The 17,026-nt window shown below is 49.9% G+C and overlaps 6 protein-coding genes across 6 annotated transcripts; 3 read left to right on the forward strand and 3 right to left on the reverse strand.

The window, feature by feature from the left end:
* Positions 1 to 554: 554 nt before the first annotated feature.
* Positions 555 to 2,020, forward strand: VE01_02385 (uncharacterized protein; the record flags this gene model as incomplete). Its single annotated transcript, XM_018271895.2, has 3 exons — positions 555 to 557; positions 611 to 1,848; positions 1,894 to 2,020. The coding sequence occupies 2 exons, from the start codon at positions 555 to 557 to the stop codon at positions 1,703 to 1,705; spliced, it is 1,098 nt and encodes a 365-aa protein (XP_018132760.1). The 3' UTR covers positions 1,706 to 1,848; positions 1,894 to 2,020.
* A 38-nt stretch (positions 2,021 to 2,058) lies between these two features.
* VE01_02386 (uncharacterized protein) lies at positions 2,059 to 4,655 on the reverse strand. Its single transcript, XM_018271896.2, has 3 exons — positions 3,978 to 4,655; positions 3,708 to 3,929; positions 2,059 to 3,656 (listed from the first exon to the last, which is right to left on the reverse strand). The coding sequence occupies exons 1-3, from the start codon at positions 4,279 to 4,281 to the stop codon at positions 2,236 to 2,238; spliced, it is 1,947 nt and encodes a 648-aa protein (XP_018132761.1). The 5' UTR covers positions 4,282 to 4,655; the 3' UTR covers positions 2,059 to 2,235.
* Positions 4,656 to 5,903: 1,248 nt separating this feature from the next.
* VE01_02387 (uncharacterized protein) lies at positions 5,904 to 7,656 on the reverse strand. Its single transcript, XM_018271897.2, has 4 exons — positions 7,147 to 7,656; positions 7,018 to 7,085; positions 6,793 to 6,961; positions 5,904 to 6,741 (listed from the first exon to the last, which is right to left on the reverse strand). Exons 1-4 carry the CDS (start codon positions 7,403 to 7,405, stop codon positions 6,080 to 6,082), a joined length of 1,158 nt encoding a protein of 385 aa, XP_018132762.1. The 5' UTR covers positions 7,406 to 7,656; the 3' UTR covers positions 5,904 to 6,079.
* Positions 7,657 to 8,317: 661 nt separating this feature from the next.
* VE01_02388 (uncharacterized protein) lies at positions 8,318 to 10,002 on the forward strand. The gene is made up of 3 exons (XM_018271898.2): positions 8,318 to 8,661; positions 8,716 to 9,315; positions 9,432 to 10,002. The coding sequence occupies exons 1-3, from the start codon at positions 8,557 to 8,559 to the stop codon at positions 9,876 to 9,878; spliced, it is 1,152 nt and encodes a 383-aa protein (XP_018132755.1). The 5' UTR covers positions 8,318 to 8,556; the 3' UTR covers positions 9,879 to 10,002.
* RPA49 (DNA-directed RNA polymerase I subunit rpa49) lies at positions 9,971 to 12,020 on the reverse strand. The gene is made up of 3 exons (XM_018271899.2): positions 11,762 to 12,020; positions 11,344 to 11,672; positions 9,971 to 11,294 (listed from the first exon to the last, which is right to left on the reverse strand). Exons 1-3 carry the CDS (start codon positions 11,901 to 11,903, stop codon positions 10,416 to 10,418), a joined length of 1,350 nt encoding a protein of 449 aa, XP_018132756.1. The 5' UTR covers positions 11,904 to 12,020; the 3' UTR covers positions 9,971 to 10,415.
* A 2,026-nt stretch (positions 12,021 to 14,046) lies between these two features.
* MEK1 (Meiosis-specific serine/threonine-protein kinase mek1) lies at positions 14,047 to 16,582 on the forward strand (the record flags this gene model as incomplete). Its single annotated transcript, XM_018271900.2, has 6 exons — positions 14,047 to 14,101; positions 14,149 to 14,543; positions 14,591 to 14,818; positions 14,865 to 14,911; positions 14,956 to 15,246; positions 15,293 to 16,582. 6 exons carry the CDS (start codon positions 14,047 to 14,049, stop codon positions 16,368 to 16,370), a joined length of 2,094 nt encoding a protein of 697 aa, XP_018132629.1. The 3' UTR covers positions 16,371 to 16,582.
* Positions 16,583 to 17,026: the final 444 nt, after the last annotated feature.

Below are 17,026 nucleotides of genomic sequence, written 5' to 3' on the forward strand. Positions count from 1 at the left end.
TCGAGTGTTCTGGGCGTATAGCGGGTGCATTTTATAGGCCATGCGAGGATGGGAGTTTGTTGATTGGAACTGGGCAATTGTGTATGCCATTAGTAATTATGTGCAGACGACTTTCCTCCTGGATACGGGAGGAGCCTTCTCCCTAGTGGTGGATATATATCATTCATTAGCAGACAAAGAATGCAAGACAAATGTGTCCATCACAACCACATAATGCCTACAAAAAAGGAACGCACAAAGGGTCATGTCAACCTCATAATCACAATAGCATGTTTGAAAGAACATCTTGGAAGCTCTTGGCCACAGCTATAACAGTGTTGTATTAATACATCTGGGATTAATGTGCTCGTATTCAGAGCTATTAACCAGATGAATAAATTCACTCTCTGGTATTAAAAGCGGAGAAGGTCGTCCAGAGGAAGCTGCGACCTTGGTGGTTGCCTTGTTTATATTTTGAACTTCACCCAACTTCAGTTTGTTATGACGCAACTCGATCGTTCCTTCCCTCACGCGTGTATCCAAGCCTCCGATAAACTCGCCGTGGTGCTGACAACATGGTATGTTAATCAAAGCAGCATTTGGAGTAATTACGCTAATTACCAACGTGAAGGAGGATACCAACGTGAAGGAGAAAGCCAATGTGCAGGAGGATGCTAAAGGGCAGGAAGATGCCAATGTGCAGGAGAAAGTCAACGTGCAGGAGAATGCCAATGTGAAGGACAAAGGCAATGTCCAGGGGAAGGACAATGTGCAGAAGGATGCCAATGTCGAGGATGCCAATGTCGAGGAGAAGGACAATATGCAGGAAGATTCCAATGTCCAGGAGGATTTCAATGTCCAGGAGGATTCCAATGTCCAAGAGGATTCTAATATCCAGGAGAATACCGGTGTGAAGGACAAAGCCAATGTCCAGGAGATGGACAATGTGCAGGATGATTTCAATGTCCAGGAGGATTCCAATGTGAAGGACAAAGCTAATGTCCAGGAGAAGGACAATGTCCAGGAGGATTTCAATGTCCAGAAAGAAGCCAATGTCCAGGAGAAGGACAATGTCCAGGAGGAAGACGATGACATGAAGCCTCTGCCCCGCGATAAGCCCATTCGCGTACTCATCTCCATTTACACAAAATTGCTCCAAAGTGGTGACAGGATCCAAGAATTCCGCGGCCATATCAATGAGGCCCTTCCTATCGTTTTCAAGGATCCCGCTTTCGACACTGATGTACCAGTGGACTTGAACCTCCTGTCAGTCGAGATTAGAGTTAGACACGCATTTGCTGTCCTCGATGCTCACCACGATGCCTATGACTTTCTCACCGCTCACGAGGCAGAGAACAACAAGCTCCCTGTTTACTCAGTGAGGCTTGGCAAGCATGGTGTGGTGGTTCAGTTTGAAAGGGCACGCTACCTCGACCAGACGATCAATTTCACAGTAGGCCAGTTGCATAAGTTGAACGGATATGAAGTGCAGCCGCCTTTTCTTCGAGACTACACGCTTGGTCCTGTCGAGTATCGTAATAGGAGGGAATTCAAGGCGCTACTTCCAGAGAAGGAAGCGACCAAGGTGGCCGAAGAGAAAGACATTAGAGAGAATGAAGTTGAAGAGAAAGAAGTTGGAGAGAAAGATGTTGGAGAGAAAGACGTTGGAGAGAAAGACGTTGGAGAGAAAGTGGCAGAAGAGAAGTTGCCAGACGAGGCCGCTTAAGGGTAGATGCAACACACACGAGAAAGCCCTACAGGAGCGAGATACAGCACGGAAAAGCAACAAACAGAAAAGGATCGCACATTTTATACCGTTCAAGAAACCCAAGAAGCCAAGAGGTTAATACCAATGAGATAAATTATGAGGTGGGTTGACTGACAACAACAATTGGCCTTTACTAACGGTAGTAGATGTTTACTGATTTGTTCTGCTGTACCCGTTGAGCATTGCGTGGAGATGGCAAAGTTTCGGCACCTGAGCTGTTGTGTTGTCTGCAGCTATGTTCATTCTCTTTCAGACCAACCACATGAAATGCACCTTTACGGTCTACTCTCTGTCCCACATTGCATATGATACCCTGACTTCACATTGTAACCAGCAAACGTCATAAACCCCCAAAGGGCAATCAATTCCAGCTACGGAAGGGCCATATTACTTCCTCCATCCCTCCCCAATTTTCAAATCTACAATGCCCAATCCAAGCCCCCAAAACGCCATAAGTACAAAACCTAACCACCCTAACAACCCAATCATCACATCTTCCCCGGCCACTGCTCCACACTCTCCGCCGCACTCAACGGACTGACCGTCTCCCTCCCCACAGCATCCTGCCCTCTAAACTCAAACTGCCTCCTCTCCCCCTCAAACCCCCCATCACGTAACCTCGTCCTCGACTCACTCCTCTCCCTCCTCGGCCGACTCCCACTCCTCCTCCTCCCCCTATCCTGCCTCACGCCCTCCTCAGCCTTCTCCCCTTCCTCCCCATTCCCAGCACGCGGCAACAACTTCGCCGCCAGCTCCCGCAGACTCGCGTTGCGGGATAACGGCACGGGTCCATCAGATTGCACAGCGCTGATGGGCACCGATGCTGGGACAGGAACGGTGTTAGGGCTCGAAGTAGAGATGCCGAGGCCGATGAAGGAGCGCATATCCATTGTGTCACGGCGCGGTGCGGGGATGGGCATGGCGATGATGGGGACGGTTTGTTTGTCGAGGCGTTGGAGGGGGGGTTGGGGGAGGGGTTGGGTGGGGGGCGGTGCGAGGCGGGGGGCGTAGTCGCGGGGGGCGTAGTCACGGGGGGCGTAGTCACGGGGGTTGTAGGTGGGGAGGGGGATGGGGGGTCGGTGGTTGTGGAGGGCTGTTGGGTAGGACGGTGGGGAGGTGGCGGAGGGAGGGGAGAAGGTGGTTGATGTGGAGAGAATGGAGGAGGCGCGGCCGGGGCGGTTGAAGTGCATGTAGGTGGAGGATGAGGAGCGGGGGTTGTAGGGCGCTTGTGTGGGTTGAGTTGGTGCTGAGGGTCGTTGGGTGGGTGCGATGACGGAGTTCATGCGGAGAGGGTTTGGAGGGCCTGCTGGGGCCTGTGGTGGTGCTGGTGCCTGTGTTGGCAGTGGGGTGATAGCACGCATGCCAACGGGTGCAGCGGCTTGAGTCAGTGGTTCTGGCGACCCAACTAAACTTGATCGGCCAGATGATATACTCGAGAACTTTGTGTAGGCGCTGGCTGGTGGGCTTGCACTGCGGTTAATACCGTCTAAAGTGATACTGTGACCATTCCAGTCTTCAGAGACAGGCTCGGCTTTATAATTCGAGTACGGTGCCGGAATAGGTTCTGATTTGTACGAGTAGGCGCCGTCTGTAGGAGGGCTGATGCTGCTCGAGCCATAGCGTGGGTCGTAATGGGTATTTAATTTGGGAGAATTGCGGACACGGCGCCATTTAAAGCAGTAGATAAACGTGGCGGCGGCAATGATCAGAGCGACAAGCACACAAGCAACTGCAATGCCAGCTTTGGCGCCTGTGCTAAGGCCATTTGAGGAAGTGGGAGTTTCTTTGACGGGGTTGAAGGGGGTCGAGGTGATGTTGACAGGGAATCCTGAGAAGACGGACCCATCGAGGCCGATGAGTGATGATTGTGATGGGTGTTGGTTGCAACCAGCTTCGAGAGCAGTGAGAACTAATATTGTCAGTTTTGCAAAATGGAGGCGATTTTGAATGCACTACTAACAGTTTGTCACATAGATATTGCCCACCATGTGCTTCAGGCATGTGTAGCAGACCGGCTTCCGATGTACAAAGCTCTGGCTGTCCGCAGCACAGTAATCGAAGATATCTCCTGCCTCTATACTTTCATTCCCTGCACTGAGTGATTTGGAAAGCGGGTTACACGTCGTATCGACCATGCAAGGGCCGCTCAATGTCTCAGCGTTGTTGGTTCCAAAAAGGCACCCTGTCCCAAATTAGTAAATGGAGAGAATAGAGATATTTCTGTACTCACAGTCCGAGGCGAATCTCAAATTATAGATGAACCACATTTGGTCATTTTCAGCATCGGTGCCGAAGCTGCTTCCTTGCAGACAATTCAGGCATTCCTCGAACTGCTGTCCCTTCTTGGAAGTGTAGTCTTCGTCATTGCATACGATGTCTCCCTCGTGTGTCCCTGAAAGCGATTGGTCTAATGTGGAGCCGCCATTGACACACACGGTAGTGCATGGCGAGTTGGGCGTTACTCGTAGGGCAGATGCGAGGGTAACGGTGAGGAGAAGAAGTATGAATCTGGTCCTAAAGAATGGCAAAGCCATCTCAGCAAAGAGATAGGGCGAGGTTCATATGAGGCTCCAGGCAAAGCAATCAGTCGAACGGAAACTGCAGCCAGTACAGCGGGGGCTGACAATCGTTGCCGGCGTCGTCCTCGTGAGAAGAGATGAGAAACGAAGCAGTAGAAGAGGGAAAGAAAGCTAGTTCTTTCAATGGAAGTCCCAACACCAGTGATCCTACACGGCTCTCGAAGAAAGGGAACCTCAATGCCTCAAAGCCATCAAGTATGCAAAGGGAAACAAAGCCAAAGGAAAACAGCAGAGCTACAGACTATATCTTAGCTCACGCACCTACCACGCTGTCCCAGGGCTACCCGCAGGCCCACGAGCAACATCCACACAACCTACCTTATGTGAGGGCCCCCGTCACGGTCTCCCATTGGCAGGTCGTTGTCCAGCGAGGCGTCTTTGTGCTGGATATGGAGACGGCTGGTCTAGTCCCCGTCGAAGGCTGGAAGGAAAGCGATTTAGCCCTCGTTATTGTTTCGTGGGATACGCCACCTCCAATAGAGGAGGCCATATGCATTGGCCTGGATATAGGCGCCGTGGGCCGCAGATGTAGCGCCCTAGCGTGCGGATGGGGTCAGCGACAGGCCTCCTCCTGTCATGTTGCTGTGGTGGTGTTTATGATGATGAGAGCTGTAGCATAGTTCTTCACCGCTTGAGATGGAGGATGCATATGAAGTCAACATTCTAATCCTCCTCTTCAACCTGTCTGTCTTCCAGTAAATCATAACTTCACAACTGTCTCATTGCTCAATTTCGTGTTCTTTGTTCCTTCCAAACGGAAAGTTCGACCTACATACCACATCCGTCCCCACACGCACCAGATAAGCAGCTGCCCGCCCACGATCCTAAGCGAAGCCACTCACTTCACATCATAAGCGCTCAACCCAGCTCCACGATCATCTACACGCTCTCATTCGTCCACGACCTCAGACCTGTAAACGCTCTTCAGCGGAGACAATTGTCCAATATCAAATCAGGACTCACGTGAATGGGGTGATGCTGTGCAGAGTAAGCCTTGGACCTGCCAACTTCCAGGATCAACATTACCAATGAACGATGAACTCCACCCGAGTTTATTGCTAGGCTAAGGGCGCTTCCGGGAACCCCTTCGTGAAATTGGAAGTTGCCTGGCTGGCGGCTAGTGGATGCCACAATACTGAGGTTGTTGGGCTCCTCGTGGCATAAGCGCGCCGAGAAGGAATGGAGTAAGTGTTCTGTTGGTCTCTTTCTATTTGACGCGGGTATTCGTGTCACGGTTGGAATTGCCAGCTGTACAACAACAGGTAGTATATTTCGATTCGTATTCACTTTCTTTTCGGGCTTGTTGGTTTTACCAAGTTTTGGTCTTGTTGGTTTTCCACGTTCTGGTCCTATTAGCTTTGCCACGTTGCTCGTGGTGTTGGTGGTTTTCATTGACTTCCTATTATAGACCAGGGAAAGCGATGATCACTGAAGCCAATGAGAGCATTGTTGACTTCACATCACAGGTCCGGTAACAGGTGATCACTGAAGTCAATGAAGACTTCATCAACTTCAAACTATAGACCAGGAAAAGCGAAGATCACTGAAGTCAATGAGAACTTTTCTGGATAATAATGGCACAGCGTTTACTACTGACGATTCCTACGAGCCTGAGTGGCTGAATCCTCCACACCCATTACTGCTTTATGAAACAAATCATAAAATGACCCCCGGTCTCCCAAAAAACCCCAGCCTCCAGCAGGAAAAACCATTTCCATATCCAACATAAAACCCTCATCTCTCTCGACATCTCCTACTGCCTTGCCCTCGGTGGTGGCGGCGGCATACCCATCGACGACGAAACCGTGAACCCTCTCGTCGCCGCCTCCATCGCCCATTCATTGTGCAGCCTCTGATCCTCCTGCTCCTTATCGACCGGCGTCACCACACTCGAAACCTTCTCCATCTCATACCCATGCTGCTGCGGCCACTCCCACTGCTGGGGCGCTACCGCGTCCCTCGCGCTGACGGGGCTGTTATACTGACTCGAGTACGGCGAGAAGCCGTTCTTGTCATTCAGATACGCGTTAGCGGACATGGGACTCTCTTCCTGAACGCCGCTCATGTTCGACTCCCACTTTGTGGTCACGCGCGGCGCGGGCAGCACGCGATTCGTCGAGCCGAAGCCGGTGTACTCCTCTGCGCGGCGCTGGCGTTCGGCGATTCGGGCGCGGCGGCGTCGCTTACCGCAGCAGACGATCGTGGTTCCGATTATAGCGAGCAGGACACAGATTCCGGCAATGGCGATGCCGATGCGGGTTCCGAGGGACATGGTTGGGGCGTTGGATGTGGGTTTAGAGTCGCCATGGCTCGTAAAGTCCGTGAGGTCGACGTAGTCTCCGCCAAAGAGGTCTTTTTGCAGGGGGAGGGGGGCGCCATTTTGGTTAGCACAGCCTGCGAGGATAGTGATGAAGTCTAATGCGTGGTTAGTATTGTATCTTTGTCGTCTCCAAGGGTCAGGCTTACAATTTGATAGGTATGTTTGGTCGCCTTGTCGGATACAATCCTTGCATTTATCCACTGAAGCCGTCGGAGGAATGCTCGGGCAGTAATCGTATGTGGTAATATTGGGAGACAGGCCTTCGTATTGGAGACTACTCTGGAAAGGCTCACATGCCCGACTTGTGAGGCACGGCTAACAAACGATCAGTATATGCAGTATGAGATTCAAGGTTGGGCAATAAAGCTCACTGAATTCTGCACGGTCGAGTTGCCTGGAAAACCCCACATACAACTACTCATGGCATACCGAATGTTATCTTCAAAATCGCAAGTCAGCACTGACACATCTACATGAGAGAGTGATAGAAAGAAGCTTACAGAGTACCCATTTCAGGTCTGTATCTCCCGTTTTGGAGTCCATCGCAGTGCTTGTCATTTGGCATGATATGCATTTCGAGAATTCCTGACCTTTGGCCGTATTCAAATCTGCTTCGGCGCAGAGGATCTCAGAGCCCGTCGTCGACGTGACATCCCCGCATAGCGACGCACACGGCGACGTTGGGACTGTTCGTATGGCAGCGCTCTGTCCGACGAATCCAGCTGCCACTATCGCCGTCGACGGAATTAAAAGACGCATGGCTAAAATATCAAATGGGTATCTTCTCGCAAATAGTAACGATGGTATGAGTGGTATGGAGTGGGTATACGGTGCTGGTCCAGTAACGAGCGGGACTGGTAGCTCAACGTCTATCTTGACCAGCAAGAGATGGGACAGTATGCCATTACCTTGAGCATCAAGAAACGTAAGACAGACACCATGGAGACAGAAGAAGTTCTATATACCTCCCATCCCATCACCTACCTAGGAACTCCCTCCCCTCCCCTCCCCGCCCCCCAAAAGCCACACATCCGTCTCGCACAAGTGCAACACCAACGCGGTAGCGTAAACAGGAACCCTCCCACAAGATTCGATCAATATAATATCCACCAGAACGGTCACCCCGCGACAACCAACGCGCATTAGCCAGTCCCATCCCTCATCACACTTCTTTCTCATGCAGGGGACCATCGGTGCGAGTTGCCCGATGGCAATCCCGCCGCGCGATTGGCTTGGCTGAAAGCTTGGCGGCCTCGATCACCGTCAACCATGGGGCATTCACACAATAGTGATAGTGTGTGATAGTGATGAGATGACGGCGGCCCCCAATGAGGGCCCATGAGGCGCACGAAAGCGACGGGACGAGGCACAACACCCGTTTGTTTAGTGGGCGGGCCGGCGATTGGGCCTGGGGATGTTGGTCTATGGCCCCCAACCGCCCGGAGCGGAGACATCCATCGCTACTTTCTCATCTGTGGCTCCGGCGGTGGCTGCGGCACGCTCGATTGAGAATGTCGGTGAGCACGACTGCCGTGAGTCTGTGTGAGTACTACTCAGGCCAGTGCATAGAGTTACAATTTCTCTGGATAAATTGCCGCCGGTGTGAGACCTGTCGCAGTGTAACAGGGTGAATCAGGGCAGGATGTACGGCGCGCTGTGCCCTTGGGGACAGGCGATTTGGTTGCCCAGACCCGCTAATACAAATCTGTAAATGCAAGGATTCTCCCAAATGGACTGTACGTACCTCATGGATCCTTCAGGCCTCTACTCGTAAAACCACCTACGATTCACGCTGTATACACGATCACCAGCGATACCCCGGTAATTATTCTGAGGGTGTTTGCGATGACAGCCGGCTAGGAAGTAATTTGTGTATTTGATCGTTGGCGTGGGCCTTGGAGAGAGGGGAGATGGCGGCCATCAACTATAATGGCAGGACGGCGTGGGCCATTGCCCTGACGGTGCTGTTTCTGATATGGACGGTCAAATTTCTGCAACCACCCGCAGTGAGCCATGTACGAGCACTTGCCTACCCGATATACAGAATGCAAAAGCTAACGATGGAGCAGTTACAACCTGCCAGTCCGGTACCAGCAGTAGCAAAAGAGGCCCCGAAGGTCAACCCCTCTATACCCAAACCGCCGTTGCCCTCGGAGGCCTCAAACATCCAAGGCGGAGGAGCGCATGTCGCAGTACCAGACTCGAAGAAGGAAGCTGCTGTTGAAGAGTCAGCAAAGGCAAAAGAAGCCGCAGCTGCTTCCACCAAAGCTGCGACACCACAACCTACATCCGCGAAGGGTCCATCAGCCTCTCCCACCGATAGACCCCTAATTCTCTACGCCTATAGCGAAACCCCGAATGCCCGCACAAACCTAATTTTCTTCCTGGCGCATGGCCTCCACCAGAATGCCGACTTTGTGTTTGTCATGAATGGCAAGTCTAGCGCTACTGCTCTCATCCCCAATAAGTCGAATATACGAATCGTGCAGCGCGAGAATGATTGCTACGATCTTGGCGCATACGCGGAGGTTCTCACAACGGACGATTTCTACAAGGCGTATCAGAGGTATATCCTTATGAACGCTAGTATTCGTGGACCGTTCTTGCCTGCGTGGGCGTCGGGATGCTGGAGCGACATGTATCTGGGGAAAATTACAGATAAAGTCAAGGTTCGTTAACTGCTATCTACTTTTCTCCCTTACCTCACTATCCAGAACTTGGTTCCTGCCAGCACATGCAGCTACTCATCCTTACCTAACGAAAGAGTCTCACTAACACCATCCAGCTCGTCGGCATGACAGGAAACTGCCAACCCATCTTCCACGTCCAATCCATGATCTGGGCCACCGACCGCACGGGCATCGAGCTCCTCCTCCACCCCCCCGCGGACCCCAAGCTCCCAGCCGACAAACAAGAAGTCGGCATCAACTCCTGCTTCCACACCTGGGAGACAGCCGTGCACGCCGAGATCTACGCTACCCAGATCATCCTGTCAGCGGGCTACGAGGCGTCAGTCATGATGTCTGCGTTCCATGCTAAGAAGACGTTTGTACAGGACTGTGATAAGGGCGGGAATGGTGATGCGTTGTGGAATGGGAAGTATTATGGTACGAATGTGCATCCGTATGAGACAGTGTTTATGAAGTCGAATCGTGATATTGATCCGATACTCATGACGCGCTTGACGGAGTGGACGGATGGAGGGGGGTATAGCAGCTATGACCACTGTTGAGGAGGGGTTGTATGATGTGTGTGTATATATAATGACCACTGTTGAGGAGGGGTTGTATGATGTGTGTGTATATATAATGACCACTGTTGAGGAGGGGTTGTATGATGTGTATGTATATATAATGGATTTAGCTTCGGATTGGGACATGGATGGCATTATGAGCGGCCAGGCGTCCTTGTATGATTTTTCTGGTGGCAATCATGCTCGCCACATATAGGGGGGAAAAGCGTTGCTTACATAGTGGAGAGCGAATAAAAGGTTGCTAGGCAATCTGATGTCTCTTCGCCCACAATGAGCGGGCTCAATCAATCGTACTTGTTTCCATTTTGATGACATGAGATTGTGGTGAAGTCAATAAAGCCTCTAGCTTTCTTATGGGTAGTTTAACGAGCGGTTGGCAGATGAAACTGTGATACCAGCACAAAGCGCTAACTGCTTCATGAGGTGTAACACCAACAATATGAATTGTATGTAAAGCTACACCTAATGATACTACCACTCCCAAACTCAGTACCGTACGCCCAAACACAACATCCCCTACTTCCTCGCAAACTTCGCCTTCGGGAACTCCAACGGCAGCCGCAACCTCGCAAACTTGTGCTGCATAGCAGCCGCCTTGTCCAACCCCAACCTCTTCTTCTCGCCCTCATTCGCCGCCATGATCCGCGCCCCAATCTCCGAAAAGTACGTCTGCATCTGCTTCCCCTCCAGTTTCAGGTCCTCGCGCAGGTCATACACGTCGACCTCGAAGTTATCCACGATCAGCGCCAGGGCACACACATTCGTGATCAGCAGATCCATCTGGAACTTTGACATCATGCCGTGATCCGAGAACTTGCGCTGAATGTTGCCCGCCACGGCCTCCGGAATACCCGGCATGGCCTTGCGAAGCTCGTCCTTCTTGGGGAGCGCGCGCACGCCCCGGCGCGGGATGGTGGCGCCGTAGAACTCGAGGATGGTGAGGAGGTAGCGGAGAACTTTTAGTTTGGGGACGCTGGAGGAGGCGAGGAGGATGCGGTCGGAGACGAATTTGGAGCTGGTGATGATTTGCTCCTTGGCTTTGACGGCGTCTTGCCATTCTTTGACGGGGATCACTTTCATGATCTCTGAGCCGACGAGGTCGTCGATCGTGTAGACGTCCTTGGGGCTCTCGGCGGCGAGGTTCGCGCGGGGGCGGGGTTTCGACTCGTCGACTACGGTCTGAAGTTCTTCGGTCGTGGCCATCCCGGATGTGACTTCGGCCATGTTGCGGAGCATGGCTGCGGTGACGGCATCGTGCTTGACTGGCTCGGTGTTGGCGAGCTCAGCAGCTGTTCTGGGCTTGGAGATGGCGTTCTCGGTAAGAGATGCAATAGCCTTCTTCGACTTCTTCGTTCCGAATGTTTGGCCGAGGTCGTTTCGCAATTCTCTCATATTCTATTTTTGTTAGTATTTGCATATAGCGTAGTATCGCAAAGTAACATACCTTGTAGTCTCCCTTCTCCGCAAATGCTTCTGGTGCAGCATTCTGTGCTCTTACAATCCCTCTCACAGTCATTTTCCTCGACTCGATAACCTGCAGGCCACCCGTCGCTGGGTCATAGACACCGATGTAGTGCTTTAATAAACTGTCTGTGCCGCCCGCCTCTTCCTCCCTACCAACATAATCAATCGCTGGGTGCTCTGAAGACTCAATTAAGAGTTCATTGGTGGCTATCGATCCGCTCTGGCCTGGCCGTTGAGGGGCATTGCTGCGGCGCTTGGTGTATGGTTTGAGGGACAACGACTTGTCGAAAGCGAGGCCAGGAGTAGAAGCTAAATATTGTAAGCATTATTCAGTGTAATGATAGTATGAGGAGCCGCCAATTTGCACGGCGACGAGGGAGAAAATAATCTTTACATACCTACGATAGGCGCCCAATCGTCGGTATTCTGGACGACGGTTACCGTGACTTCAGACGCCCCAGGAGTTTCCACAGCGACTTTTTTGCTCGACTTCTGTGAGCCATCTGCATTTCTCTTGCGTTTCTTGGTAGGTTCCGACATGGTGTCTTGTGTTGCGGAAATGTACTCGAGAACAGCCTTGTCGTGACCTTTGCACTGCGATATGGGGTTCAACTTTTTTTTGTGCCAGGGCGGTGAAGCAAGCTTGGTTGGCGGGCTTCCCCACACGACCATAGACCCTCCGATCACACACAAATGCAGTTTACTGACGAGAAGGAATTGAACGAGAAATGCAACTTTACGGAGTTATGAAATGCTCATTCAGACATAGATTCAGCTATATATTTGCGACTGATTTAATTGAAGGGCCAGAAATTATATTTTCGCTGTTATGTTCGCTGCTATTTTCGCTGTGTTTATGATCATTCCATGACCGAATCATGACGTGTCGCCCAACAGCGCCGCATTTACAGCTGAAGCAATTCGAATACAATTATGTCACTTGCAATTGGATTCAGATTTTGAAGTAGAACTTCTTATTTCATTGGTTTTGTAGCATGTTTGAAGTTTAATGGGTTCCAGCATCGTAATCGGCAGCCTTGTCACCACAACTCAAGTATGTTTATAAACATCGGCTTGTACTCGACAATGAGTTTGACCAGATCCATTCTTCCACCGGTCCTTCCACCACATGCTGATAGTACGCGTCATCAATCTGTCTTGTCCTAGAACACCCTGCCCCCAATTGCACAAATTGCCCAAACGGTTGTTGCTGGAATGCTGGAATAGGATTTCGATGTCGATGCGGGAGATGGCGAAACTTTCAGATCATCTTGTCATCGTGGGCGAACTCGCTGGTAGCTGAGTCTGAGATCGAGTAGGAGCGAATTGTTTACTTGCTGCAGAGGTTGTTAGAAGCTTGTCCAGAGCTATAATCAGTGGGAAACTCACGATCTGGCACGAGTCTTGCGGCGCTTACGCTTCAAGCGCCGAGTGCGCTTCTTTCTCCACTTAGCTCTCACTATAGGCTGTTAGCATTGTAAATGAAGCAATTGGAAGTTGTATAACATACTCTTGTTAGACTTGTGCTGGTGAAGTTGATGGTGAAGGAGGGAAGATGTTGTGGTGAGAAGCGAGGGTTGATAATTGAGTGTCTCGCTAGCGCCGAATTGACAAGCGATAGGTCTTGCCCTACGGTGGTTGCGTCACGTGATATACGATGTCATAATGGGCTGTTCCAGCTGTCAGACTCGACAGCATCTGTACGAGAAGTAGCGGACAATGGCCACTGTATCTACATGTAGGGATTGATAGTAACTGTAGGCTCTAATTGTCATATCATAATACTTTTTTACATAAACTCATTTACAGTTCCAGAGTTTGAATATGCCATTTACCGATCACGTGGTAAAAATATGTCATGACGATGTCATACATCCGTAAAGCTCGTTATAGCGTCTATACGGGGAGTGGGAGTTAACAGTAACTGTGCGTATAGATGGGGCCTTCGGTCACTATGCCTACAAATGAAGCTTTCCGTCACTAATACTATGATTTAACATATTCCATTCCTTCCTTTATATAAGCTACTAGAGTGATTATCATAAGGCACGTGACATACAATAACTAATACACTCTAATAGACTCTAATACTTTCACAGTGTCTCTACTCGTAGCAACCGTTAATAGCAACTATATTTATAGACCAGACTTTCAGTAACTGTGTATTTAGATTAGACTTACAGTAACCGCACATTAACATTGTAATAATATGATATTTTTCCATCGTACGAGCTCATATAGACATTTTAGCAGTTAGAGTGCTGATGTATGTGGTTGTGGTAAAGCCGCTTGTCCCCACTTTATTTTAGCTTTCCGTAGCGTCGTTCGTCTCGAGCTTTGACATTCGTAGCGTCTCCATGGTTCCCGACAACCATGGAAAGTGGCAGCTTGCTACCAAGATCAGCCATTCATATGAGCCATCCTCAGTTTGTACCAATAAGGGAGTATTAAATTGTTTCTCTATCTATCGTACGTGTTATAGGTCATCGTCCCTTTCCATTTCTGTCCTTTCCTTCTCATTCTCGTAATCCCCCCAGCCGTACCACCCACTAAACCACCAATACACACAACACTGGTCCTGTTGGTCCCTTTTCCACCTTTCTGCCATTTCCATATATGGCCTGAAACCCCTCGTTTCCATTCCATCAGCCCATCCTCAGTTTCATTACTTACGTCCAGCACAATGGCTGCCACCCTCGTGTTCCGCACGAAAAAGGACGATGGTAGCCCTGACCAGAGTAGGCGTTCTACTCCACTTGACATATTCTCTATCTGATATCTCTAGCAATCAATATACAGTTACATCCTGGCAAAGAGTTCACCGTGAATCGCACACCTGATGACCAGTCACCTTCCCATACTCTCGGCACTTTCGTGAACGAGCGCAACTGCTTGAACATCGACTCAGGACTGATCTCGAAGAATCACTTCCGCATTTACGGCATTCAATATGAAGATGCCGGCGGGATAGAGTCGATGTTCTATTGCGAGGATTCAAAGTCTATAAATGGGACTTACGTGAACAGATATCTCATTGGGAGAAACGGCAAGACGAGCCGGCCCTTCCTCCTCAGCGATGGCGATAAAATAAACCTGAAGCCTGACTTCAGTTTCAAATTCAAACAGCCCATCAACAGACGGAGAGAAGAAATGGACCCGATTCAGTTGGAACAGACGGCGGTAGGTTTATATAGGGACCTTTTATTCGTTATCTAACTTTATCACAGTCGTTCGCGAAGCGGTATTCCATCAGCGATCGACTTCTTGGAAGTGGTATTTGTGGCAAGGTATACCTGGCGACGGAAGTAGCAACGAGAAGACAGCTTGCATGCAAAGTAGTCAGCCTCCGGGCGGCAACAGTTTTCTTGGAAGATGGCCAGGCACGAGAGGGGACAATGAGACTAGAAAGTCAAAGGCTCAAACGTGAGGTAGAGATTCTCATGAGGGTGAACCACGTATGCGAAATTCCACCTAGTCTATGGCAACGGCTAACCATTGTAGCCGAACATTGTATCCATCAGAAAAGCTTCTCGCTCTGCCGATAATTTGTAAGTTTCCAAGATTTGTCGGTGCATCATAAACTGATCATTAGGTATTTATTCATGGAACTTGCTCCGGGTGGAGATCTTTGCTCGTTCGTATCGGCAAACGGTGGGCATCTATCGGACCTAGATACCCGGGTCATTGTAAGGCAACTTATCCTCGCTGTACAGTATCTCCATTCGGTTGGGATTGTACACCGTGACATCAAACCCGAGAATATCCTGATGATGAACACGGCAGTTGGGTATCCTGTTGTCTTAACCGACTTTGGCTGTGCAGCAAACTTGCGCGTGATGAAAAGAATGGGATCTTTGGTCGGAACCTTTGATTATGTTGCACCGTACGTGTTCCTGCATAAAGCACAACTCAATGCTAACACCAGCCAGGGAAGTCCTTCGTATCGGGAGGTTAGATGGTACATCGTATACCAAGGCTGTAGATATGTGGTCTCTCGGTATCGTGACATTCTGCTTGTTGACTGGGGAATCGCTTGCTTCATACCTCGAGATGAAACATATCAGCCAGGAGGATATTACGGCGAGGCTTGACCGACTTTTCCCGAATCTTGAAAGCATCACCGATCATGCCAAGGACTTCTTGACAAAGCTCCTGATGCTTGACCCCGCCCATCGAATGACCGCCGATGATGCGATTGCGCATAGCTGGTTCACCACCCCTTCGGAAATGAGCCGTGAGCTCGAACATCTCTACGAACGATCTATTGAAGGGTGGATACCTCGAAGGGATATCTACAGTGCGGTCAAATGCGTCCCTCGCAATGGATTACCGACAGACATGATAAAGACCCCCTCAAGTCAGTCCCAGGCGGACTCCGATGAGTCGCATCAAGAATCCCAAAGCGAAAGGCGCCGCTCTAGGAAACCGAGCGACTACACAGCGTCAGTGTATTTCAGCCTCGATAAGCACACCCGTAAGCATTCACATAGGCAACATCGCGGCAGAGAGGCAACACAGAGAAGTAAACAGCAGATCATCAATGCCCTCAATGAATCTGGGGAACTGTTCGTGAAAGATGGAGATGTCTCGTCATATACATCACCAAATCGCAAGCGTGCGCGCACGTTACTCAAGAGGGTCCGAGACGTGTCGCCTACAGACCTTTTTGGGAAAGCGCCAGCAGCTCGCGCCGATTCACAGCGGCCTCAGTCTAAGAAACCCAGAAAGCTCAGCCAGTCCTCAAGCGATGCGGTCACTCGACTTGATCATGTGGATGCAAGTCAGAGTCATACACAGCTTGAACAACCCAGCCTCCTTACTGAAGAGGCATTGAGCATAATCTCGTCCGCCTCCGGCTATGGAAGCAGGGGGATGAGGCCTCGCAGATGGTCCACGGAGACGACCAACAATGGATATTTACCGGACAGCTTTTATGACAGTCTTCCAGATGAGATGGAGGGGTATTTGAAAGGCGACCCTTGTATGATGGAATGTTTGAATGTTTGAGAAGACCAAGTCGGAGAGAACGTCGAGAGAAGTAGGTCATTTTGGACTGGGGTGAACTCGTGGATAACTTGGCTGAATGGACTAAGTTTGCTATTTTGTTGTCGATTAGCTGGGCGTTACATATGAGGCTATTCAAAAGGGGAAAGTGATGGAATGGGAAGATACCTATTGCTGGGCTGTTGGTTGCAGAATATGATGTTTGCTTCGGAGGGTGTTTTGGAGTGGATATGAATATAGTTGGCTGAGCTGGCTGGATATATTTCCAATGCTATAGCTTTGGAACAGTAATAATATATAAGATTTTGGACTTGTTTCGTAACTCGCTGGTGACTTTGCATATTCAAATTAGAATATAAATTCATGAAGGAAAGAAGCTATTTTAATTCTATGGTAAATTTAATATGACGTTTATATAATATTGGTGTGAGTTTTAGTTTTCAATATCCCCCCTCCGACAAATGAAGAAGCCTAGAACCAAAGAATATTTTAATTCATTAGATTAAAACTCAGACTACTCTGTATTGCAATATATAAATTAGAATAAATCCCCATTGGGGCGGTGGAGACTTTTGCCACCAGAGCTCTATACTGGAGCTTGTAGGGCGGTGGCAGAATTATGCACAGTAGAATCTTGGCGCCGCCAGATCAGGTACTCA

This window comes from Pseudogymnoascus verrucosus, assembly GCF_001662655.1.
Source record: "Pseudogymnoascus verrucosus strain UAMH 10579 unplaced genomic scaffold scaffold_9, whole genome shotgun sequence".
Classification (NCBI taxonomy): Eukaryota; Fungi; Ascomycota; class Leotiomycetes; order Thelebolales; family Thelebolaceae; genus Pseudogymnoascus; species Pseudogymnoascus verrucosus.